This window comes from Podarcis bocagei, assembly GCF_964188305.1.
Source record: "Podarcis bocagei genome assembly, chromosome: 1".
NCBI lineage: Eukaryota > Metazoa > Chordata > Lepidosauria > Squamata > Lacertidae > Podarcis > Podarcis bocagei.
This window is the reverse complement of record NC_138125.1, coordinates 124,855,098-124,881,935: the sequence shown is the minus strand read 5'-3', so window position 1 is coordinate 124,881,935 and position 26,838 is coordinate 124,855,098. Positions and strand designations below refer to the sequence as shown.

The 26,838-nt window shown below is 44.7% G+C and overlaps 1 protein-coding gene across 2 annotated transcripts in view; it reads left to right on the top strand.

The window, feature by feature from the left end:
• Positions 1-26,284, top strand: part of STAT1 (signal transducer and activator of transcription 1) — a 44,817-nt gene extending 18,533 nt beyond the window's left edge. For both annotated transcript variants that reach the window (XM_081166820.1, XM_081166819.1), the window contains exons 9-24: positions 1,001-1,159; positions 1,320-1,412; positions 2,273-2,332; positions 3,370-3,399; positions 3,496-3,586; positions 5,708-5,746; positions 6,985-7,068; positions 7,684-7,782; positions 10,376-10,511; positions 11,993-12,042; positions 13,696-13,790; positions 15,707-15,846; positions 18,003-18,188; positions 19,512-19,584; positions 22,451-22,547; positions 23,651-26,284. In XM_081166820.1, the coding sequence (XP_081022946.1) occupies positions 1,001-1,159; positions 1,320-1,412; positions 2,273-2,332; positions 3,370-3,399; positions 3,496-3,586; positions 5,708-5,746; positions 6,985-7,068; positions 7,684-7,782; positions 10,376-10,511; positions 11,993-12,042; positions 13,696-13,790; positions 15,707-15,846; positions 18,003-18,188; positions 19,512-19,584; positions 22,451-22,547; positions 23,651-23,668 (1,450 nt within the window). In that variant the 3' untranslated portion in view covers positions 23,669-26,284. The remainder of the gene's footprint in view (positions 1-1,000; positions 1,160-1,319; positions 1,413-2,272; positions 2,333-3,369; positions 3,400-3,495; positions 3,587-5,707; positions 5,747-6,984; positions 7,069-7,683; positions 7,783-10,375; positions 10,512-11,992; positions 12,043-13,695; positions 13,791-15,706; positions 15,847-18,002; positions 18,189-19,511; positions 19,585-22,450; positions 22,548-23,650) is intronic.
• Positions 26,285-26,838: the final 554 nt, after the last annotated feature.

Here is a 26,838-nt window from a genome sequence, read left to right as displayed (position 1 = left end):
ATTATTATTATTATTATTATTATTATTATTATTATTATTATTATTATTATTATTATTATTATTCAGTAAATGTTTCCTGCAGATTCTGCTCCTCTGTGCTTGGCAACATCCACTGGTCCAAACACTGCGTTCTCTCTGCTCCACACCGTGGGAGGCATTAACTAAGGAAGACAAGGGCAATGTCTTCCCTTTTCTCTCAAGGCCAGTTTCCCCCCTCCTGCCTTCTCAGTGTTCAGAAGCAGCATGTTTGTTGGTCTCCCCTGACAGGAAGGCAAAACAGGTTCCTGAGCTCCCTCAGAGATTGGCTTTCCCCCCCTCTGTCCATTGGCTTTGCTGAGGGATGCAGGTGGCGCTGTGGGTTAAACCACAGAGCCTAGGACTTGCCGATTAGAAGGTCGGCGGTTCGAAGCCCCGTGACGGGGTGAGCTCCCGTTGCTCGGTCCCTGCTCCTGCCAACCTAGCAGTTTGAAAGCACGAAGTGCAAGTAGATAAATAGGTACAGCTCTGGCAGGAGGGTAAACTGCTTTTCCGTGCGCTGCTCTGGTTTGCCAGAAGCGGCTTAGTCATGCTGCCCACATGACCCGGAAGCTGTATGCCGGCTCCCTTGGCCAATAAAGCGAGATGAGCGCTGCAACCCCAGAGTCGGCCGCGACTGGACCTAATGGTCAGGGGTCCCTTTACCTTTATATTGGCTTTGCAGGCCTTGGAGGAATAAGTTTTTCTCTCCCTGCACCCCACACCCCAAGTCTCTGAAGCTGCAAGTTGACGCAGGAGTGTTTTGATCTCAGGTGCTGGGACATGCTGTGCTCCTAAGCTTTGCAGAATGAAAAGCTGTTAAGGTTGGGATATGCAAGCACTGCTTTTCCTTTTCTTTCCTAGACAAAAGAAATTTGTCCGCCCCCCCCCCCCGGTCAAGTAGAGAGTGTTCAAACCTTAACTCTGCTGCGTTCCAGCTGCATTGCTTAGCCCTGTTAAAATATATAACCCTTGTAAATGGTAGGTTTACTACAGTAGCAGAGAGTCTTCAGCAAATTCGCCAGCAGCTTAAAAAGCTGGAGGAGTTGGAACAGAAGTTTACCTACGACACAGACCCCATCCCTCAGCAGAAAAATGGGCTGTATGAACGGACATTAAGCCTCTTCAAGCAACTGATTCAGAGGTAGGCTTGGGGGTTTTCTTTTGGGGTTTTTGGGTCCGTTAAAAATGAACCAAAATATTAAAATAGATTATATTTTTAATGTCGCTCTTTTGTGCCCTTTGCCATAATTCATTCTCTTTTCGAGACAAATTAGAATGCCATTTCTTTATTCCTTGTCCAGTTCCTTCGTGGTAGAAAGACAGCCTTGCATGCCGACCCACTCTCAGAGACCGTTGGTTGTGAAGACTGGAGTGCAATTTACAGTAAAACTCAGGTAATCCCCCCCCCCCAAATGATCCAGATTATTGCTCTTTTAGGTTAAAAACAACCAACCAGCAACACGTTTCAAGGCGGCCATTCCACACCAGTTGTAATGTTACAACTCCAAACCAGGGAGAAAATGGTACCATGTCTTGTCCAAACCACAGAGGAAAATTGTGCCCAAACAAAAGGGCGGTAATTGGAAAAAGTGTCACGTTTCTGTTTGTGGACCAGTTGCAAACTTACAGCTAAGGCAACATATCTGACTACTAATTTCTCACTACCTCTAGTACAGGGGTCAGCAACCTTTTTCAGCAGGGGGCCGGTCCACTACCCCTCAGAACTTGTGGGGGGCCAGACTATATTGGGGGGGGGGATGAACGAATTTCTATGCCCCACAAATAACCCAGAGATGCATTTTAAATCAAAGGACACATTCTACTCATGTAAAAACACGCTGATTCCCAGACCTTCCGTGGGCCGGATTGAGAAGGTGATTGGGCCGGATCCGGCCCCCAGGCCTTAGTTTGCCTACCCATGCTCTAGTAGTTTCTCTATCTGATGAAAAGCCAATTCTACAGAGCACTTGTCAGGTAGTGGTTGATTGAGCCGAACGACATGTGGCTATTCCAGCTATTAACTGGCTTCTGGCAAGTGTGTTCATGACAAAACCAGATGGGGGCTGCTTCTGTAAAATGTTGTGGGCACATGTTGATTTTCAGTATATGAATCGGCTCCCCTGTTGCTGTGTTTGGAAAGGAAGCTTTCTTTGTTGTCTTGAGAACTTGAAGGAAATGCAAGGCTCGTCATGAAGTTAAAGATGGGAGTAATTTCTTCATTAACACGCTAGTGATATATGTCTTGTGCTTCCAGATTACTGGTGAAACTGCAGGAACTGAATTACAAATTGAAGGTGCAAGTTGTATTTGATAAGTAAGTAATGCCTTGCATATGTTATTGACATCCACATCAAAATTTCACTCAAAACTGAAGCATTAGTTATTTACCTTTGCCCTCTTTCTCTACCCATTTAACCGTAGCCACCTTTATTCCAACCAGAAGGAAGCTTCTCTGAAAGCTTTCCACTTTCTAAGAAACATCATGAAGGGTGATAATAATAATAATAATAATAATAATAATAATAATAATAATAATAATAATAAATAAATAATTTATTTATTTATTTATTTATTTATTTATACCCCGCCCATCTGGCTGGGCTTCTTCAGCCACTCTGGACGGCTTCCAAAAAAATATTAAAACACTGTAATACATCAAACATTAAAGGCTTCTCTAAACAGGGCTGCCTTCAGATGTCTTCTAAAAGTCTGGTAGTAGTTGTTCTCTTTGACATCTGGTGGGAGGGCGTTCCACAGGGAGGGCGCCACTACCGAGAAGGCCCTCTGCCTGGTTCCCTGTAACTTGGCTTCTCGCAGTGAGGGAATCGCCAGAAGGCCCTTGGCGCTGGATCTCAGTGTCCATGCTGAACATTGGGGGTGGAGACGCTCCTTCAGGTATACTGGGCTGAGGCCATATAGGGCTTTCAAGGTCAGCACCAACACTTTGAATTGCGCTCAGAAACGTACTGGGAGCCAATGTAGGTCTTTCAAGATTGAAAATAGACAATCTACTAGTGGTTGTAGGGTTGAGTTTGCATCCACACAACCCATTTAAAGCATAACCTGATTCCACCTGTGACAATAGATCCCTGTTGTCCTTCCCCAGCTTTCACACTTTTCCTGATCTCTGTTTAGGACTCTAAAGTAAAAATTCTGGTATGGTTTTCTGCTGACATGTCTTGCTCATCTTTGAAATAGCAGGTCCTGCAGTATATAACATTTGCATGCTGGAGAAGTTTACCACTGCTTAAAACACTCACTAAAAAAACTACAGTAAAATGGATAAATTTGCCATATACATTGTCAGCTCTATATAATGGATCTCCCCTCACTATTTTTATTCCTTTGCAGAGACGTCAACGAGAAGGTTGCTGTTAAAGGGTACGTTGACTTCTTGTGTACGCTACTGCTTGTTCTTCTTGTCACACAGTGAATTGATTAGTCTCAAAAAACTTTTTAAATCTGTTTTCACTGAAGATTTAGAAAATTTAACATCTTGGGGACGAATTCCAAAGTGATGAACATGGAAGAGTCGAATGGAAGCTTGTCAGCAGAATTTAGACATCTGGTGAGGCATATCTTTTTGGCATTCAGATTCTCAAAATATCTTCATAATGTTCTGTCTTCGGCGTCCCCCAAAACGTTCTGTGCTACTGATGTTTGTGTATTGAAGGGATATATATACCATACAGGGACGCAGGTGGCACTGTGGGTTAAACCACAGAGCCTAGGACTTGCCGATCAGAAGGTCAGCAGTTCGAATCCCCGTGATGGGGTGAGCTCCCGTTGCTCGGTCCCTGCTCCTGCCAACCTAGCAGTTTGAAAGCACGTCAAAGTGCAAGTAGATAAATAGGTACCGCTCCGGCGGGAAGGTAAACGGCGTTTCTGTGTGCTTCTCTGGTTCGCCAGAAGGGGCTTAGTCATGCTGGCCACATGTACGCCGGCTCCCTTGGCCAATAAAGCGAGATGAGCGCCGCAACCCCAGAGTCGGCCACGACTGGACCTAATGGTCAGGGGTCCCTTTACCCTTTATATTCCATACAGGCCACAACTAGCAAGTCTGTCACTGTTTTGTATTCACTTCTGCTTTTATTTAACACACACACTTATTTGTGTGTATGCATGTACAATGACATACAACACACAAACACCCCTATTCCTTTTTGTCAGGATTGCTTTCGTAAGAAATCTTCTTGTTCTTTCCTTCTGTGCCAGAGCTTTTCCGTTTATAAGACTAGCTGTTTGTTTATATTTTACAAAAAAAGTAAGTTTAAAATTGGGACTTGTCTTCTACACAGGTAGTGCTGAGGGGTGTTTTCTTAAATTGCAGTCCCCCAAAATAGTCTTATACATGGGGGCATCTTATACACGAAAAAATATGGTAATTTTGAAATACTTACCTGCTTTGGTTTTTTTTAAAATGTGGGTTTTACATGTGCATTAATTCAGTTATACTCTATATTAATGTTGGTACATATCTTATACAGTGGTACCTCCGGCTGCAAACAGGATCTGTTCCAGAGGTCCAGTTGTATCCTGAAGTTTTTGCTACTGGAGGTGCTTCTTCTGCGCATGTGCAGAGGTGGTTTTTTTCCTCGCTTCTGCGCATGCGTGCGTGGCGAAACACTTCTGGGTTTGCCGGTAACGTAACCAGAAGTTTATGTTACCCAAGGTTCCACTGTATAGCACAAACTAATGTTTCTTTACAGACCCATAACTAGGGCTGGGCAATATCTGTTTTTCAAAGTCGTGCTATATCACCAGCTAAACATCGCGTTATATCAATATATCACAATGTCTGAAGTAAGGACGGAGCTATGCGGAGGCATTGGCTGGCTTCATGGTTTTCCCGGATCATGAATTTTACCGGATTGTTGAATATTGCTTTAGTTGATATAAGTTGTTAAAGTTATGTTTTTATTACAGCTTTTTTTTTAATAGGATCAGATTGTTATTAGGCATCTATTTTGTTTTTCAGCTTGTAAATGGCCTTGTGTGTAGTAATATAGAAAGGCAATACAGTGGTACCTCGGGTTACATACGCTTCAGGTTACAGACTCCGCTAACCCAGAAATAGTACCTCGGGTTAAGAACTTTGCTTCAGGATGAGAACAGAAATTGTGCTCCGGCGGCAGCAGGAGGCCCCATTAGCTAAAGTGGTGCTTCAGGTTAAGAGCGGACCTCTGGAATGAATTAAGTACTTAACCCGAGGTATACAAATTAAAAGTGAAATGAAAATATTGGGGGGGGGGGAGACACAATATCACAAATTTCTCTTTCAATGAGAGGGGGAAAGATTTAAAACAAAATCCTTCATGATTCACGTGAAATATAATTGCACAATATTGCTGCCTGTGAGTCTAATGTTGACTAGTTTCATCCAGATCTTCCTTTGGGAGAATCTAGTAAAGGGGTAGTCAAACTGGTGCCCTTCCAGATGTTTATTGAACGAGAAGTCCCATCATCCCTGACCATTGGCCGCACTGGCGGGAGTTGGAATACAAAACAACTAGAGGGCACTAGGTTGGTGAAGTTTGTGTTAGGGTGTTGCTCACCCCTGGCTAGTCAAAATGTGCACCATGGTTTGGCACCTGACACGTTGGTCTTTGAACTGTGTCTTTGATTGGTTAATATACTGAAAAATGAACATAAATTTCACTCACTTTGAGACATTCCTTCGTTCTTACAGCAATTAAAGGAGCAAAAGAATCCGGGAAGAACCAATGAGGTAAGAGGAATCAACACCTATGCCGTTCATTTTGCTTACTCGGTTTTCTTTTAATTTAACAGCGGGTTTTTAATAAGCAGTGGTAGTAGACTACACAAAGGGATACGGGTGGCGCTGTGGTCTAAACCACTGAGCCTTGGGCTTGCCTATCGGAAGGTCAGCGGTTTGAATCCCTGTGATGGGGTGAGCTCCCATTGCTCTGTCCCAGCTCCTGCCAACCTAGCAGTTCAAAAGCACACCAGTGCAAGTAGATAAATAGGTACCGCTCTGGCGGGAAGGTAAACGGCATTTCCATGCGCTCTGGTGTCTGTCAGTGTCCCGTTGCTCCAGAAGCTGTTTAGTCATACTGGCCACATGACCAGGAAAGCTGCCTGCGGACAAACACCGGCTCCCTCAGCCTGAAAAGTGAGATGAGCGCCACACCCCATAGTCGCCTTGGACTAGACTTAATGGTCCTGGGGTCCCTTCCCTTTTTTACCTATTTTACCACACACCATGATCCCCCATAGATTTGAGGTTACTCTTGCTTTAACCTTAGCCTGTAAATGTTAAACCTGATATTGGTTAGAGTGATAATATAATTATATAACTGAAAAAAGTACCAAGGTCTCCCTTGTTAACCTTTCATATAGAAGAGCAGGATTTTTAGCTCAGCATACCAGATATTTTATTTTCCCCATCCTACTGGGCCAGCTTTTGACAGGGGGTGGGGTCACCTTCCTGTTAGGCACCTGATGCAATAATGATGTCAGGTGATTTGACAAGTGGTTGTCCTACCTATATTGGGGGGGGGGGGAGAGATACTGTCCAATGAGGATTGCACAGGAAGTTCAGTCCTTTTAAAAAAAATGGAAATTTCAACACAATAGTTTTATCAAAAATATATTATTTTTCCCTCCATTTTTTTGCCCTCCCCTCCCCCTAAACAAACAAACAACCTCCCACCCCCGGACTTCCCTCAGCTCCTTTCTCTGATTTCTCAACACATATTTCTATCTGCATGTTATAAAATTGTAAAAATCCTCAAGTTGTCTTTCTATATATTACAATAAACAGTTTGTGAATGTTTATTCAAGACCTGCCAAAGAGTCCAGTTCATTTTCAGTCCTATGTTCTGAAGGGTTTGGAGAATCTAACCAGTTCCCTTCTTCCCCAGCGAATGGGATCAGGGGAGTTGTGTAGTGCGACAGATTCCTGTAATTGTTATTTTTTAAATCTGCCTTTTTTCCTATATAAAGGGACCTCTCATTGTAACAGAAGAACTCCATTCTCTCTCTTTTGAGACAACGCTGGAACAGTGGGGCCTCATAATTGATCTAGAGGTAAGTGTGTTAACTACTCAGGACATAAGGCTACGTATGTAGCAAGAGTGGAGTGAATTTTGGGAAAAGTCTTGTCCCAGTCTACCCACGAGCCAAACTGTGAACACAGCCTTGCACTTCCTTCGTTTGTTAGAGTGGCCCAGCCATGCCTCGTTTGCCAAACTGGGAGCAGTTTGCTTTTGTGCTAAAAGCAATTATATGAAGTTTGGCTCGCTCTGCAGTTTTTTTTGTTTTTAAATTCACCAAAGAGCTTTGAGCGTAGAAAAGTGAATCTTCCAACCTTGGCTATACAGGCAATGACCGATTTAGTTGCGTCTGAGCAGGTGCGCATGGCGCCAAACCAGGAAGCAGCCCCAAAATGTCACAGATGTCATGAAAGGCGACATGCGCATGGTCCACCGATGCGCTTGGGGGTCTGGAATGCAACCCCCCGCGCAAAACGAGGATTGCCTGTCATATCTTCCTGTGTCAAAATTTCCAGCCATGTTTTGCTAATTGTAATGACGTGATGCTGCTGCCTATAAGAATTTGGTACTGTGTCTCCCCTTAATTTCCGTGCCTTTGACCATCTTGGAAGCGTTTGCTCAATTTTTCCCTGTCACCTTCGCTTGCCAGACCACCTCCCTTCCCATTGTTGTGATCTCCAATGTCAGCCAGCTGCCGAGCGGATGGGCTTCCATCTTGTGGTACAACATGCTGACAAATGAGCCCAGGGTGAGTATCCTGGCATCCTTTTTTAAGTGCAGGATTTGGGTGGGTGAGTGGATATTGAAACAGTTGAAAGAATACTCTTTATTAAAGCAAGCCCCATTATTTTGTTCATCGATTTATAGTCGTACCTTTGTTTTCAAACAGCTTAGTTCTCGAACGTTTTGGCTCCCAAACACTGCAAACCCGGAAATGAGTGTTCCGGTTTGCTAACTGTTTTTCGAAGCCGAACGTCCGACGTGGCTTCTGATTGGCTGCAAGAAGCTCCTGCAGCCAATCAGAATCCGCGCTTTGGTTTTCGAATGCTTTGGAAGTCGAACAGAATCCGTTTTGGAAGGTACGACTGTATTTATTAAATTTATATCCTGCTCCTCGAAGAACCTAGAGTAGCAAAACTTCTGAAAGAAAGCAATCACGCTCTCACAGCCAAAGAGCATTGTAACTTACCAAAGTCAATAATAGTACATGGCACAAAAGGAAAACGATTGTGACAGAGGAGGAAGCAAGCTCTGGTTTTGAAGGCTCTGTTTATGAAGGCTGATAATCCAGCATTGGTCATATATATGCACAGACCCATTGACCATAAGTTCAACACAAGACCCATTGAACATGGACATAAGTTATTTCAGTGAGTTTACCCTGAGTATGGCCCATGTTGGAGATCATTTCTTGGAACAACCATTTGGAATGAAAACTGTTTAAGGAGAAAGGAGCTAAAAGCGGCTGGCTCTTCAGCTTGTGGTTTTGCAATATTAAATAGCTCATGTAAAATGGTACCTTTTAAAAACGTAATTGGAAAGCTCCATTCAGTGATGTTTTCTTCAGTTACGTCCGCTGAAGACCTGATTGGACACTTGATTTTTTTGGAATTGCTTTTATGACCGTTGCGTAAACATTAGCATTGTTCGAACTCTTTTATACATGGCATTTTGGGGAGAAAAAGCAGCATTTTTCCTCTTGATTCAAATTGTACAAGGGCAGTGCTATTCTCTGTGTAAGAAGAAATCACTTGCTTTGCTGATGTTGATCATATTTCACTTTAAAAAACACACACCAGCTGCTTCCCGTGTAAAATTAAAAATGGGCATGAGAACATGCAAATGGATTGTAGAGTTGTCAACAAAAGGAAATGGAAGAATGTGGACAAAATGTAGACAGGAGAAACTGCACACAACAGTCACCGAGAAAGCTTAAGGATTATAGTTAAATCCATAGCCATTTTTAAAAAATAACATTTTTGAAAACAAGCAACAAGTCGCAACTACAAAATTGCAGGAAATTTTATTGGCCCTCCCCCTCACTCCAGCTAAAATAAACAATTATTGTTAGAGTTTCCATGTAGGTTGTCTGGAAATCCAAAGACCATTTTAAAGCAGTGTTCCCCAACCTTGGGCCTCCAGCTGCTTTTGGACTACAATTCCCATCATCCTTGACCACTGGTCTTGCTAGCGAGGGATGATGGGAGTTGTAGTCCAAAAACAGCTGGAGGCCCAAGGTTGGGGAACACTGTTTTAAAGGATGCGCCCTGGTCTGCCTCCTGTTTCCTTTTGAAATAGTAATGCTTTCTGTTGCATTGAAAGCCACCCTCCTCCTCAAAATGATTCCACCTTTCAGGAGTATATGTCTTGTTGAATGGGAAGATAAAAAAAGGTTTTTTTCTGAGGAGGTTGAAGCTCCCTGATAGGGATGTAAAAACTCCCCACATGGGTGTTTAGGCCTAGCCTTGTGAGAGCCAATATGGTGCAGTACAGTGGTACCTCGGGTTGCAGACTCTTTGGGTTACGTGTTTTCAGGTTACGGATGCGCCGAAACCCGAAAGTACCGGAACAGGTTACTTCCGGGTTTCGGCGCATGCGCAGAATCACATCACGCGTGCGCAGACGCGGTGCTGCGGGTTGTGAACGTGCCTCCCGCATGGATCATGTTCGCAATCTGAGGTTCTACTGTACTTAGTATTTCAAAATAAGGGGTGGGTCAAGACACAGGTTAAAAACGCTATAAATAAGTCAGAAATTAAATCATTGCAATGAAAGAAAAAAAATGCCTATGTAAAAATCCATATAAACTATTTTGCTCTCTGGCACCATCTGGTGTTGGATATTTATAACACAATCAAACGTATTACAGTGGTACCTCGGGTTAAGTACTTAATTCGTTCCGGAGGTCTGTACTTAACCGGAAACTGTTCTTAACCTGAAGCACCACTTTAGCTAATGGGGCCTCCTGCTGCTGCCGCTGCGCCGCCGGAGCACAATTTCTGTTCTCAACCTGAAGCAAAGTTCTTAACCTGAAACACTATTTCTGGGTTAGCAGAGTCTGTAACCTGAAGCGTATGTAACCTGAGGTACCACTGTAATGTGACGAAATGTAGCTGAGTCCTAGGACCAAGGAGACTGGTTCAAATCTCCACTCTACCAATGGCTGACCAGTCATCATGTCTCAAGTTTCTCTTACCAAGCAAGGTTATGAGAATAAAATGGGAGAAATTTCTATGACACTTGGGCTCCTTTGGAAGAAAGGTGGGATGATATTCCTCTAAATTAAATGAAAGTCAGTAAGCAGTGGCTCAGGTTCTAAATGCTATCCTTTTCCTCTCAAGAATTTGTCCTTCTTTCTGAACGCGCCGTGTGCAAGATGGTCGCAGCTTTCCGAAGTGCTGAGTTGGCAGTTTTCTTCTGTCACAAAGAGGGGACTCAACGCAGAGCAACTGAGCATGATAGGAGAAAAGTTGCTTCGTAAGTGACGTTCGAAAATGTTGCTTGCACTGTCAACCTCCTTTAAAAAAAAATGCATGCACCTTCCCACCAGGTTTAATTAGAGGTTATGCCATTTCTTTTGCTGGATATTTTATATCCATCTTTTCTGCCGCACAAGGCATAACAGTTTTATTTCTTATCAGTTAGGAGGGAGAGAGAAAACAAAGCAGGAGACAAGGTAGAATTGAATTGAATTGAATTTATTATTTATACCCCGCCCATCTGACTGGGTTTCCCCAGCCACTCTGGGCGGCTTCCAACAGAGTATTAAAATACAGTGGTCTGTTAAACATGAAAAGCTTCCCTAAAGAGGGCTGCCTTTAGATGTCTTCTAAAAGTCTGTTACAGTGGTACCTCAGGTTAAGTACTTAATTCGTTCTGGAGGTCTGTACTTAACCTTAAACTGTTCTTAACCTGAAGCACCACTTTAGCTAATGGGGCCTCCCGCTGCCGCCAGCGCACGCTTTCTGTTCTCATCCTGAATCAAAGTTCTTAACCTGAAGCACTATTTCTGGATTAGCGGAGTATGTAACCCGAAGCGTATGTAACCCGAGGTACCACTGTAGTTGTTTTTCTCTTTGACATCTGGTGGGAGGGTGTTCCGCAGGGCGGGCGCCACTACCGAGAAGGCCCTCTGCCTGGTTCCCTGTAACTTGGCTTCTCGCAGTGAGGGAACCGCCAGAAGGCCCTTGGCGCTGGACCTTAGTGTCCGGGCTAAATGATGGGGGTGGAGATGCTCCTTCAGATATACTGGACCGAGGCCGTTTAGGGCTTTAAAGGTCAGCACCAACACATTGAATTGTGCTTGGAAACGTACTGCAAATTATCTGCAAATTAACTGTAAAGTATCGGTTCGGCTCAGCTACCCCCTGGGAAGCTGTCAAGTCCCCACCTTTTCGCTCACCCATATATTGTCTTTTTGAAACACTCACCACAATGTTATTTCGATACTGGTACTCAACGATATGGCGATTTATCACACAGCCCCTACTGTGGACCACCTGGCTGAAACTTGCCCAGTTATGTAGCTCCTGCCCTAAAGAAATTGTGAGCTATTCACTCTTAGAATCTGTTTGAAATTGGAAGTATTTCTGGGTTTATTATTATTATTATCATTATTTCACAAACATCACATTTGTCAAAAGCGAGAGGGAAGCAAAATCTGCTGACTTGATCAGAATATAATTGGGGAGGGTAGCATCCTGATTTCTCAGTTACTGGGAAATTCCTAAGGCCTTAGCACGGCAGTGTAGATGAGAATATGGCATTTTCCAATCAACAGGGTTTTTCTTTTCTTTCCTGGGAGTCCTCCCTCTCCCTTTGCCCTTGGGATTTAATTTCAGTCATTTGTGTTCTTGTAGGGTAAGATTCTATCTCCAATGTTACATGTGATACAGATATATTAGCCTAACATAATTACTATCTGTAGAGTAACGTGGCAATAACTTGTTTCCCTTTAGCGAACGGATGCACTGCAGACGGCACTATTACTTGGGTGAGGTTCTGTAAGGTAGGATATTTCCTTTTTTTTCTTTTTCTAAAGGGGCCAGAGTCCAACCACTGCTGGATCCATTGATAACCAGTTGGTTGCCTAAGTCGGAGACAAACCATAGCATTATAAGGGAGTTTAAGGTGGCGTAATAAATTGATGGCAACCATTAAGCTAAAGTTCTGTGAAGATTGCCAAAGGAGGGAGTCAGGCTGCGCCCTGACCAAAGGCCTGGTGGAACAGCTCTGTCTTGCAGGCCCCGCAGAAAGATGTCAAGTCCCGCAGGGCCCTAGTCTTTTGTGACAGAGCGTGCCACCAGATTGGAGCCGCAGCCGTGATAAAGGCCTTTGTTCGTCATCTCAAAAAAGTTTTTTGGGTGTGTGATTTTTTGAGCCACTGCAGAAACCTGAAAAACAGAGCCTGAACTGTCATTTTTAAAAACTTGGGGGGCGGGGCGGGGAGGAGCTGTTGTTTGCTAAAACAGCTCACCTCAGGTCTTATAATCTTGCATTCTCTCCAGTTGCCAGCAGAGGGTACTAAATAGAACAGAAAACACGTCAGTGTGCTGAGCATCATTTTGTTGTGGTTGTAGTTTTACTGATGCAGTGAGCACCAGGGTGGGGGGAGATTGGGCCGAGGGGGGAGCACCCAAGAGAGGAGTCTTGTATTTTCGGAAAAACAGACTGTCTTGAGTGCACAACCATAGGCAACATCATATTGCTGAACAGTAGGAGTCTCTCTCTCTCTCTCTCTCTCTCACACACACACACACACACACACACACACACACACCCTCCTGATACAGGGAAGTGCACAGCGTACACTGCATGTTTGGACTGTGTGGTTTCGGTCATTTTCAAGAGAAAGGCACATGTGCAAAGTGCAATCTCTTTTGGTGCACAGTTGCCTTCTATGAATCATCTTGCTCCAAACACCTTTTACTAGCTTTCACCAGGCTTGTTCATAGGTTACACTGAGTACAAGTCGCAGACTGTGTGCATGTACAAGTGTTTGTGTTGGCTGGTTTTTAAAAATATATATGGTAATTATTTTTATTTTTATTATTTATATCCCACCCGTCTGGCTAGGTTTCCCCAGCCACTCTGGGCGGCTTCCAGCAGAATATAGAAACATAATTGAATGTCAAGCGTTAAAAACTTCCCGATACAAGGGTTGCCTTCAGATGTCTTCTAAAAGTCAGATAGTTGTTTATTTCCTTGACATCTGATGGGAGGGCATTCCACAGGGTGGGTGCCACTACTGAGAAGGCCCTCTGCCTGCTTCCCTGTAACCTCACATCTTGCAATGAGGGAACTGCTAGAAGGCGCTCAGAGCTGGACCTCAGTGTCTGGGCTGAATGATGAGGGTGGAGAAACTCTTTATGGAGCAGTAGCTCAACTATTGGGCACACAAGTTTCACACTCATTGAATGCAATGTGTGAACACCCTTACGCACAATAGCATAGAGGTGGCCTTGAGACTTGTAAGACAGTTGGAATGCATGTGGGAACATGAATGAATGGAACACAAAATCAGAAGACCCAAGAACAGCTGTGAGGAAAAAAATTAATGAGAAGAGCACTACTGATATAACGGATACTCTTAACGTACGAGTTGTGGTTAGCTGAAGTAGCAACTTCTAACGCGCTGTTCTTTTGTTTCCTTCAATTTCAGGAAAACATAAATGACAAAAACGTTCCCTTCTGGTTGTGGATTGAAGGCATCCTTGAACTCATTAAGAAACATCTTCTCGCCCTCTGGAATGATGGGTAAGAATTTCAGAGGCTTCTAGAGGGCAGTGGATGGCCTTGGAATCCTAAATAAAACCACGTCTGGAATTAATAATTATAATTATAAATTTATTATTTATACCCCCCCCCCGCCCACCTGGCTGGGTTTCCCCAGCCACTCTGGGCGGCTTCCAACAAAAGATTAAAAATACATGAAAACATCAGTTAAATAACATTAAAGGTGTTCCAGTTGGAATTGGGCATCTTACAATGCAGTCTTTATGCATCTACTCCAATATAAGCGTAATTGAATTCATGGGATTTTATTCCCAGGACCCTTGTCTTCCCCCTTGAAATCAGTGGTGTTCAAACAATGCTTAGCTTTGCCCCCACCAAAAAGAGAGAGACCATTTTGCATATGGAATAGTCTTGGGGGCACGAGGAGAGAGAGAAACACAATGAAGGAGATTTCAGTTTTAAGGTAAGAAGGTTTACGGCAAGGATGGGGATCTGTCGCTATGCAGATGTTGTTGGAATTCAGCTCCTCCCTGCCCCCGCCAGAATGACAGACAGTCAGAGATTTTTGGGAGTTGCAGTTCAGCAATATCTGGAAGGCCACAGTTTCCCTGCTCCTGGTTTAGGGACTGTTGTCAGAACGGCAGCTCAAAGACCCATTAAAACGCAGTTTAAATGGCTTATTATATATCTGTTGGTAGGCTCCAAACAACAGCAGTCTAATTAATTGTGTAAACAGTAATTGCTCAGACCGTCAAACGATAGGCAGTGCTGAATGTGTGCCCGTTTCTCAAAACAGAACTTTAATAGCCCTGAAATTGCCTTTTTTTTAATGGAGCAGTATAAAGTATATGTGGGGAAGAAGCTGGGGGATAAATAGACCTCTAGAGAGCTATTGTAGCTTGTTATCCACAGCATAGCAAACAGGTTTATTGAGAACATAAAAGCGTTTTTATGGATTGCCTTGGTTATGAAAAAGCAAGTAATGTAAAGAGACGGATAGCTGCGACCTGCAAATATTTGCAGAATATTTGAGAGCTTCTAAACTGTGAAAGGGACGCGGGTGGCGCTGTGGGTTAAACCACAGAGCCTAGGACTTGCTGATCAGAAGGTCGGCGGTTCGAATCCCCGCGACGGGGTGAGCTCCTGTTCCTCGGTCCCTGCTCCTGCCAACCTAGTAGTTCGAAAGCATGTCAGAGTGCAAGTAGATAAATAGGTACTGCTCCGGCGGGAAGGTAAACGGCGTTTCTGTGGGCTGCTCTGGTTCGCCAGAAGCGGCTTAGTCATGCTGGCCACATGACCCGGAAGCTGTACGCCGGCTGCCTCAGCCAATAAAGCGAGATGAGCGCTGCAACCCCAGAGTCGGCCACGACTGGACCTAATGGTCAGGGGCCCCTTTACCTTTTCTTTAAACTGGGAAAAGGTTCTGTCTTGACCCCTCCCCTCCAAATTAAGGTGAAGGAAATGAGGAACAATTAGCAAGTCGCATCCCTGATTTATAATGCAACTTTTGATTTTATGGTCAGTGAAGGTGGGTATTTTCTTACTTAATAGTAAAACCCAACTTTCACTGCAATGATTCTCCTAAATCTATACTGCTGCCATGATGGGGGTGGAGACGCTCCTTTGGGTATACTGGGCCGAGGTTGTTTAGGACTTCAAACGTCAGCACCAGCTCTTTGAATTGTGCTCGGAAACGTACTGGAAATACTCATTTGTAAGCCATTTTGGCAGTTGTGAGCGGATAGGACTTTACCATAAATTGGTGCGCTCTGGATGTTGCTGGACTTTGACGTCCATCAGCCCTATTCGTTGGTGTGTGAGAAGAGTTGGGAATCTCTAGACAATACCTTCAGGGCCCCAGGTTGACTTACTACAAGGCCTAAGGCCTGTCACAAATGTTTTTGTGCATCTGTGCTCTTCTCTTTTTGACTTTTCAGAAGCATCATAGGCTTCATAAGCAAAGAACGAGAACGTTGCTTGCTCAAGAATAAGCCCACCGGTACCTTCCTCCTGAGGTTCAGTGAAAGTAGTCGAGAAGGAGCCATCACTTTTACCTGGGCAGAAGGCCCACAAAATGGTAGGCAAACACTCAAAAAGAACGCTCATTTTGTGTTCAAGGGCTTAATTTTTTTAAAATACGTTAATTATTATTATTTTTTAAAAACCCATCCATTGCATATTTTTTTGTGGCAGCACATATACAGTGGTACCTCTGGTTACATACGCTTCAGGTTACATACGCTTCAGGTTACACACTCCGCTAACCCAGAAATAGTGCTTCAGGTTAAGAACTTTGCTTCAGGATAAGAACAGAAATCGGGCTCCAGCGGCGTGGTGGCAGCAGGAGGCCCCATTAGCTAAAGTGGTGCTTCAGGTTAAGAACAGTTTCAGGTTAAGAACGCACCTCCGGAACAAATTAAGTACTTAACCCAAGGTACCACTGTACTACAATTGGAATGATACAGAGTAGATTAGCATGGTCCCCGCACAAGGATGACACGCAAATTCATGAAGTGTTCAATTTTTTTAAATGTTGTGCATGTGCCATTCTTCCAAGTTTTTCATCTGATACCTGCATACAAGGAATGCTAGAATTCTTAAAAGCATCTTCACGTGGAACACTACCAAGATTGATATAAGAATTCCACACTGTGGATATTACCAGTATAAGAACTGAATAGATTGTATTTCCTGATTAATCTGCTGGACTTTAATTTATCATATTATGTTTCGTTTATATGATATGTTGGTCTATAGAACCATATATTTTGATATGAAATGTTGAATCACATTTTAAAAGAACTTATATAGTTACAGTATTTTTCGCCCTATAGGACGCACCTTTTCCCCTCCAAAAATGAAGGGGAAATGTGTGTGCGTCCTATGGGGTGAATACAGGCTTTTGCTGAAGCCTGGTGAGCAATAGGGGTCGGTGCGCACCAATCCCTCTCCAGGCTTCAGAAGGCTCTACGCAGCCCTAGGGAGCCCGGCGTGAAGCCGGTTGCGCAGAGCTGCCTGCGCTCCCAGGCTCCGCGCAACCCCCCGGAGCCTGGCGCGAAGCCGCGCCGGGCTCCCGAAGGTTGCGCAGAGCTGCCTGCGCTCCCGGGATCGGCGCAGCTCCTCGCAACCCCCCCGGAGTGATGCCGAAGCTGCGCTCAGCTCCTGTTCTGGGGTCGGGGGAAGCTCGGGCTTCCCCCGCCCCCAGCCGCGCAAGCTCCCAGAGCGATGCCAAAGCTGCGCTCAACTTCGGCATCGCTCTGGCTCCTGTTCTGGGGTCGGGGGAAGCTCAGACTTTCCCCGACCCCAGCACCCAGAACAGGAGCCAGCTCGGGCATCCCCTGCCCCAGGCCCGTGCCTGGGTGTGTGTGTGGGGGGGAAATAATTCCCCCCCAATCTAGGTGCGTCCTATGGGCCGGTGCGTCCTATAGGGCGAAAAATACGGTATATACAGCCTGTATATTTTTCTGTGTTGTTATTTTTTTGTGGCAGCAAATCCTCCCATGTTTGTTGGAGCCTTGCTCTCCCAGCACAGTTGTTTTTTGAATTGGGCCTCCTACACAATAATAATGCTTATCGCTAAGCTATGGAAATTTCCTCTTGCACCCCAATTTCTCAAAAATAAAAAATTGGAATGTGCCTTCCTTTGAAACAAGTCTCTTGCTTCCTGTTTTCCTCTTGGCATAATTGTGGGAAAGGGAGTCCAGGCAGGGATTTTGAGAGAAACGAGAGAATGGAGAAAAACATGGAAGGAGAAGCTGTGGTTGTTTTTCTGACTGCTGTGTAATTGGAATTTATAAGATTATGGAACGCAGAAATTACATAAATCGTCAAACCATTCATTCTAGCACGCGGGGGGGGGGATGGGCACATAAATTATATAATTTGACATTTGAAAGATTGGCATTATCAATTATAATTTTGTATTGGCTTTCATTTTCATTGTAATTGAAAACTAATAAAAAAAAATTTAAAAAATGGAAGCTGAAGTTGGCAACTTCTTAAGAGCCTTCCTCCTTTTAACTCTGAGGGAAAGCTCCTCACCTGCTAAATTTCTCTTCTGTTACAGACTTGGGTGGTGGTGAATGGCAACCCTAATGTGAAGGATAAACAGTAGATAGCAGCTTTCTGAGTTCTGTTAGCTTCTTAGCAGGCCAAGTGTGTTGAAAGCTGAGTTTCTGATCTTGCTTTTAATTCTTGTCTCTCTCCACCCCCACTCCCCTGGCTACGTACCAGATAATTTATGTCACTCAGTGGAACCCTACACAAAGAAGGAACTCTCCGCGGTTAGCCTGCCCGATATTATCCGCAGCTACAAGGTGATGGCGGCTGAGAATATTCCGGAAAACCCCCTGAAATTTCTTTATCCAGATATTCCCAAAGACAATGCCTTTGGAAAATACTACTCCAGGCCCAAAGAGAGTGAGTACTTTTCCTTTGAAACAAAAACCTGTGTGGTCAGTTCCATGAAGCATCAGTAGCTGAATTTGTAGTGGTGAAAGGCCATGTTCTTTAAAAAAACCAAAAACAATTCCCTCTCATTGCACACAAAATTGGGAGTGCCACCCCATCTTTTTTCCCTGGACCTCAAACAGGGATGGCACTTGTGGGGGACAGGGGGAAGCTGTAAGGAAAATAGCAGGGAATAGCAGCAAGTGGGTGATTTGAAATGTAGTCTTGTCCATTGCTTTTTCCAGTGCTTTTTTTCTTTAAAAAAATGTTTTCCTACTCATATTGAAATACTGCCCCTCAATGAGGCCAGACTTGGATTCACAAAATGTTTATGGGTATGTGTGTCCCCCCCAGAAAAATAGCACTGGCTTTCCCCCCCAGTTCTAGACCTGACGATGCACGTTTTGACAATTCTGGGTGCATCCACTGCGATGTCATAGTCGCCAATATGGACAGAATTGTTACAGGCTTGGAATTCCGACATCAGTGTTTTCAATCGGCACAAGTGTTTCATCTTGCCGGGCAGAACAACCCCACCTCTTCCCCCCACCCACCTCGTGCCGTTGTGGAGGGTCTCTCTTAGCCCCACCCCAAGCCAATTGGGTACAGAGGGTGGGGGAGCCCCATTGTACGAGCGGAAGTCCTTGCTGGGGGCTTCCGCTGGCAAGTCTTGTTCGAGGAAACCCAACCGTTGTCTTTACATTAAAGTGAAGTCCCAAGAAAAGTAGGGAGTGCTTTTGTAGTATTTTAATATTATGTTAGGGATGCGGGTGGCGCTGTGGGTTAAACCACAGAGCCTAGGACTTGCCGATCAGAAGGTTGCCGGTTCGAATCCCCACGATGGGGTGAGCTCCTGTTCCTCGGTCCCTGCTCCTGCCAACCTAGCAGTTCAAAAGCACGTCAAAGTGCAAGTAGATAAATAGGTACCGCTCCGGCGGGAAGGTAAACGGCGTTTCTGTGCACTGCTCTGGTTCGCCAGAAGCGGCTTGTCATGCTGGCCACATGACCCGGAAGCTGTACGGCCAATAAAGCGAGATGAGCGCCGCAACCCCCAGAGTCAGCCATGACTGGACCTAATGGTCAGGGGTCCCTTTACTAATATTCTGTTGGAAGCCACCCAGAGTGGCTGGGGAAACCCAGCCAGATGAGCGGGGTATAAATAATAATGTTGTTGTTGTTATACTAGGGGTTGGAATATCTGCACGGCCCTCCGGAAGTTGGCCGTTTTTGGCTGGATGAACCAGCCGTAGTTACTAAAACGGTTTTGTATGTGTTTTTCTTTCATCATTTTAGCCGCAGAACCCATGGATGTGGACGGCGGAGGAAAAGGATACATCAAAACTGAATTAATCTCTGTGTCTGAAGTGTGAGTTTGCTGAGAAGACAGCTGAATGTACTTTAAAAAAAGAAACCTGTGATAGATGCTAAGAAGTGAAATTCCTGTGTTGTAATTACAGGGTAGAACACTCCCCACCCCCACCACCCCACATACACACACACACCTTCCTTGCTGCTTTTGCAGTGCGGACCTTCATAGTGACCTCTGGGGTACCAGCACAGCTGAACTATATAACCTGTTCATGCCTAGGCTGACTCCAGAAGCCCCTCCCAAACACATCTTGCCTTCCAAACACATCACCACTTCGTGATGCACTGCACACTCGGGGGGCGGAAAAACCTCACGCACAAAGAAATGTCAAAATAAAATGTTAATTTTGGATATTGGTATAATGTGCTTCTTTGGCGGTACTTAATTTGGGATGGACAATCAGATTTCCCCAGGGCTTTTTTTGTTTGTTGTTTTGTTTTGTTTTTGGAAGGGGGGCAAAGGGTTACGACTCCTGGGTTGTCAGCTGGCAAGGGGATGCAGCTGGGGGTGGGGGGAGTCTAAAGGGAAGGGACTCGGAGCCTGGGCTGAGCCCACAGGTGGTTCTGCACAAAGGAGCAGCAATGCTTTAGGCAGGCAACTTCCTAAGTGGGGGGAGAAACCTGGTTTCTGTTTTCTCCGTGCCCCCTTCTGCTTGTCCCACCACTCAGATCATTCTTTCCTTTGCTAAATCTCTTTGTGGTCTCCCTGCCCACTGTCTGCATTCCTCTGGTCCCCCTTCCTCCATAAATCCCAATTGCACCCTCTATTCCCTAGCTGCCCCCTGTCTTTCCCACTGGAACACTCAACACCTCCCCCCACAAAACCCAGTTTGCTCCTTCAGTTAGTGTGTTTCAATATTCTGATTTAAAACTTGCCCCTTGTGTGTGTGAAGTAGATGGATGGATAGATACAGTGGTGCCCCGCAAGACGAATGCCTCGCAAGACGGAAAACTCGCTAGACGAAAGAGTTTTCCGTTTTGGAGGTGCTTCGCAAAACAAATCTCCTATGGGCTTGCTTCGCAAGACGACAATGTCTTGCGAGTTCCTGCTGGTTTTTTCCCCTCCCCCCTTTTTCTAAGCCGCTAAGCCGCTTATCAGCTGATCCGATCAGCAGATAAGCCGCTAATAGCGCTAATCCGCTAATCCGTCAATGGGCTTGCTTTGCAAGACGAAAAAACCGCTAGACGAAGAGAATCACAGAACGGATTCTTTTCGTCTTGCGAGGCACCACTGTAGATAGATAAGATTGTTCCCCACCCATTTGACTCTCTCTAAACAAATTAGATTGTAAGCCTAGAAGGCAGGGACACTTGTCTTGTTGTATGTGTTTTGATACAGTTCCCAGTTCTTTAATGCTAATAAAGTATATAGGCTCCTTCTCTATCCTAGAGAGCCCTTTTATCAGTTTCCAGCTATATAATTGAGAACACAGTATGCCACTGTAAGTTAAATAATATTCCAGACTTCTCTCTTGTTCATCCATCGGGGAGCAGGCTCCATCAGCTTTGTAGCCACTCCCCCTGGAATGACATCATCAACCATATATGGGTAAATGGGTGGAGCTATAGCTTAGCAGTAGCTTTGCAATCAGACCTCTGGTGTCTCCTTGTAGGTGTGGGAATCCCTGGAAAACCACTACCAGTCAGTGTAGATAATATTTCTCTTAACTAACCATATTTTTTTTAAAGGTGTTGTCCAATTAACCAGGATTGCCTTTTAAAATTGATTTAAAGGGTTTTTAATTAAAGTTTGCAGCCCTAATTTTTAATGTCACACTGGCCCAGCCTCCCAAAGTGTCCTAACAAATAGGCAGATCTGGTAAAGTCATTGTTTTTAGAAGAAGAAGAAGAAGAAGAAGAAGAAGAAGAAGAAGAAGAAGAAGAAGAAGAAGAAGAAGAAGAAGAATAATAGGACTTCCGGGGGCGGCGCGAACGACAATGGCGGTCTCCTTCTCGCTGTGAAGGGGAAGCTCCGCAGAAACGGGTCATCCGCTACGGCGAAGCAGAGACCCACACCAGAAAACCACAGGCAGAGTTAGCCTGTGGCCGTGGGACTCGGCGGGCACCATCAGCGCCCCCCAAAACGTTGAAGGAAAAGGTGCTTCTTTGTGAATAGGAACAGGTCAAAGATGTGTGCTGCTTAAAGTTGGGAGGGTTGCCTCTGTATATTCTTTCCAGTATGCTGCTTTTTCTGTGTGCAGCATGTAGGATATTCAAACACACGATCTCTTCCTGCCCCTCTGAATTCGTGCGCTAGCTCCTTACCGGGCTGCTTATATTTAACTGTGCATGCCTGAGCATGGATTGCATGCGCCGTGTATCAAATAGGATCCGCCTCCGAAGGTGTGGCTATCCTAACTTAACGCTTGCATTGCCAGTTAGGCCTCTGTGTACAGGGATGACTCCCCACTTGGGTCTGGTTCCAGTTTGGCTCCTGTATTGGCAAGGGTAATGCTGGACTTCTATGCTGGGGGGGGGTGCTGTTAAAATTCTACTGTGCTGTTTGAGGCGATCCGATTGTCTTAGCAGGGCAAGAAGGGTCCGCTGTTGGGCTTACCTTGCTTTTGGGCAACTCTTAATGGTTTCGAGCACTTTAAATTAACAGTTTGGCCAGAGGTATCCTCTACTGCAGGGGTGAGGAGAACCAGTCTCCCTCCAGATGCTGTTAGATCTGACTCCCATCAGTCACACCCAGTTTGGCCTTTTGCTGGGGAAGGTGGGCACTGATCTCCCAACATCTGCTCGGCGTCTGGTTCCCCAACCTTGCTGATACCAGGACTAGTGATTCCCTGGTTGCTCCCAGCTCATTAGAAACAGTCACGTTCTTGTTGTTTTCTTCCCGCTCCCTCTTTCTTATCTTGCAGCCACCCCTCCAAACTGCAGAGCACGGATAACCTCTTGCCAATGTCCCCGGAAGAGTTTGACGAGGTCAAACGAGCGATAGGCTCTGCAGACATGATGGTGAGTAAACCACAAAGCCCGGGGGCTTCTGAAGCCTTGCTTATCTGTCGGGCACGCTTTTGTCATGGATGCAAGAAATTCACATAGTGCCGCCATCCCCGAGAGACTTAGCATAATCTTAAATAATATAATAACAATAATTTATTATTTATACCCCGCCCATCTGGCTGGGTTTCCCCAGCCACTCTGGGCGGCTTCCAACTGAATATTAAAAACAATACAGTGGTACCTTGGGTTAAGTACTTAATTCGTTCCAGAGGTCCGTTCTTAACCTGAAACTGTTCTTAACCTGAAGCACCAATTTAGCTAATGGGGCCTCCTGCTGCCGCCGCGCCACCGGAGCCCGATTTCTGTTCTTATTCTGAAGCAAAGTTCTTAACCTGAAGCACTATTTCTGGGTTAGCAGAGTCTGTAACCTGAAACGTATGTAACCCAAGGTACCACTGTACATCATCAGACATTAAAAACTTCCCTAAGCAGGGCCGCCTTCAGTTGTCTTTTGAAAGTAAAATAGTTGTAAAAGTAAAAAAATAGTGCAAGTAGATAAATTGGTACTGCTCTGGTGGGAAGGTAAATGGCGTTTTCATGCACTGCTCTGGTTCGCCAGAAGTGGCTTAGTCAGCCGGAAGTGGCTGTATGCCGGCTCCCTCGGCCAGTAAAGCGAGATAAGCGCCGCAATCCCAGAGTCGATCACGACTGGACCTAATGGTCAGGGGTCCCTTTACCTTTACCTTACTCAAAGCCAGCCGGTGCAATTTATAGCAATCCCAATTTTAACCCTGGTCTCCTGTTAAGAGACACCGTTTTTTGGTGTGTGAGGGGGGAGTGATGATGAAGTGGAAAATAGGCCATTGTGCAGACTCGGCTTTGCCCCACTGCTTTTCAAGTTAATGCAGGGCACTGTATCTGCTTCCATCTCTCCAAGCAGCCTCCTTTAAATAATAGTGAATAAGCTGGTGCACAGGCCATGGGACTCAAGAGCTGCTCTTCAGCTGGTTAAAAGCGGATTTGTAGGATGAAGCATTCCACCAAAAGTGTAGAATGTTAAGTGTCATTCGTCATTGTCACTTGGGTAACCTGTCTTTTTTTCTTTTCTTTTCCAGCTATGTCCAGATTATTGAACATAAGGGCTGGCTGGCTAGGCCTGCATCAAGACTTAGCCACTTGTGAGTTGAGGACCTATAATGGCTGTAGAATCCATATTATGCAGTTCTGGTTTCTGAGCACTGCAGTGCCTTATGTATTGCTGCTGTACTGCTTTGTTTGCCGAAATCGCAGCTTTAAAAAGTTAAAAGGGTTTGTTCTTTTGTTACGAAAATAGTGGTTTAGGCTAGTGATCCAGGGCATAACTTATTTTCCAGCAACTTGTTTGTGTCTGTCGGTTGGTGTGTGCTTATGGCGATTTGGTTTTATTAACTTTGCATGCATTCCTAGCTTGTTCCCTGTGAAATGGAATGTTCTTTTAAAAACAAAGAACCAAGAACGTTCAAATTGGAAGCCTAGATTTTCTGCAGAAATCAAATCTGGTTTTGTTGCTGTGTCAGAGAGAGGCAAAATGCATACAAATCAGGACTCCTTGGTGGGGTACCGTTAACCACATTTCTGACTAACTGGAGTCCTAGTTGTGTCTCTTTCAAAGTACAGTCATACCTCGGGTTGAATGTGCTTCGGGATGAGCACGTTTGAGTGGCGCTCCGCGGCAACCCGGAAGTAACGGAGCGCGTTACTTCCGGGTTTCGCCGCATGAGCAGACGCTCAAAATGATGTCACACGCAGAAGCGGCGAAAAGCAACATGTGTACAGACGCGCTGTCGCTAGTTACGTTTGCTTCTAGATGCGAACGGGGCTCCGGAATGGATCCCGTTCACATCTAGAGGTACCACCGTACACCCCCTGTTCCATGGGGTGTAGCTTGACGTAAGCATTGTACCCCAAGTACACAGCACTTGTGCCTATTCTAACACTTGCAATTCCATTTTGGCCTACAGGAAAGCTAAGTGAAAGTGTGTGGGAACAAGATCATTCACCAAATGCAGAGCACTGGGGTGGCAGGGAGTCCCCCGGGAACTTTCAAGATCCTGAGGGATATCTCAGTTGGTAGAGCATGAGACTTACTACCGAGGTCATGGGTTCAAGCCCTCATGTTGGGCAAAAGGTTCCAGCACTGCCGGGGGGGGGGGCGGGTTGGACCTGATAGCGCTGGGGGATGCTGCCAACTGTACGATTCTATCAGAATACATGAAGATACTAGAGGAAATGTTTACTTTTCTGCACTACCAGCTCATTTTCCCCTGTAGGATTTCAAATGATGGTTCGCAAAAGAAAATTGCTTCTTCCTGTCTTAATTGTGTATTGTTGTGTCATTAAAACAAAACTGAACAGGTGGATCAGGATTTGCAGCTAAGAGTTACTGCAGAGTTCAGCAACAGGATCACGGTTGTTGCTGTGTCCAGTTTTAAAGAGCAGAATTCTCTATTATATAACTGATTATCTTTTCCTAAATACAGGAACGCTTTAATGACTTAATGCTGAAAGCATTTACAGGGCAGAGGCAGGTAATAGTTCCAGCTCTCGTAACTCATCTGGTGGTGGAGTCAGTTTTTACCAGGAGTGCCCCCCAAAATAATATGCCCATTCTGTAGGGTTCTATCCAGTAAGCCGCTTTTATTGCAATCAAGTGGTATATAGATTTTGTTACAGGCACACTCTGCGTATCAGAGCCATTCAGTAAAAGGATGAATTTGCAAAATAAGCAGCATTGCTAGAAGTGTGGGGGGAGGGGTTCCCCTATTCCTGCCGTGATAACCTTTTAATGATCCCATGTATTTTGCATTCTGTGTTGGCAGACCATAAATGACACAGAAAGTTTGAAGACTGTAAATAAGTGGCAGTGCCTAATAACACGTGTGTAATTGTGGCACACCTTCGGTGTGTTTGGTTGCTAATGGAATACAGTGGAACCTCTGGTTAAGTACTTAATTCGTTCTGGAGGTCCTGAAACTGTTCTTAACCTGAAGCACCACTTTAGCTAATGGGGCCTTCTGCTGCTGCCGCACGATTTCTGTTCTCACCCTGAAGCAAAGTTCTTAACCCGAGGTACTATTTCTGGTTTAGCGGAGTCTGTAACCTGAAGCGTATGTAACCCGAGGTACCACTGTAATGGTTTCCCATGGTGTGCCTTTTTGTTAAAAGGGAATTGCTTTCTGGAGTGAGTCTAGATTGTGGAGGGAATTAAGAGACTGATTCTGTTGCATAGGCTGTTTAGTGGCTAAGGCTTGTGTGTCTCACTTCAGCTCCAGAAATATTAGTTCTACAGCTCCTCTATACAACCCTAAAAGCAGTACGATCCTCTTAAGCAAATTAGAGTCCCAGCAGTGCACATTTCACAATACACAAGTTCAGACTTGACTCCCCCCCCCCCCATCACTCAGCAAATGTGTTTTGTAAAGCTACTATAGAAAGTAAGTATGAAAAGTTTAATTAATATGCTTCCACTGAGAACACACAGGCATAGATGGGGGGAAGAAAAAGCAAACCACCTTTGTTTTTTTGTAAGCATGTTTATTATGTTGTAAAATGCAACACCACTGAATTTGGTAATCCTGAAAATAAATCTTACGTTCAGAAGTGGTACAGCTCAAGTATATTAAGTTTAGATTCAGTTTATGGGGAAACTGTCAAGAGGCAAATACAATCATCATAGTTTCTCCTCTACAATAAAGAATGTCAAATGTCAAGCCCAGGTATTTTACTCATTGGGTCACTACAAACAGTCACTGGTAGTTCTGCTATGAAACTAAAAAGGACATTCGTCCAGCACAACACATCCACACAAAAAATGGGATAGCGGATTCTAGGACTATTGCAGGAGCCATTTATGTACGAAGCATAAAACTGACTTAATTCTATAGGCTGTGATGAACAAGTATAGACTGCTTAGACTTTAAAACTGAGTGTGTTCTTCAAGCAAAAAAAGCCTTTTTGGTAAACAAAAAACATGTTAGCAACAGAAAACAGAACTAAAGGACAGTGTATTTATAAATAAACCCACATGTAAATGAACTGCCTCCAGTGGGCCACAATTACTTTACAAATTGCAACTTCCTCTTGTAATGAGGAAAAGCTAGAACTACCTTCGAAGAGGCTGGTACAGTGGTGCCCCGCAAGACGAAATTAATTCGTTCCGCAAGTTTTGTCGTCTAGCGAATTTTTCGTCTTGCGAATCACGAAATCCCATAGGAATGCATTGAAAATCAATTAATGCGTTCCTATGGTCAAAAAAAGTCCAAAC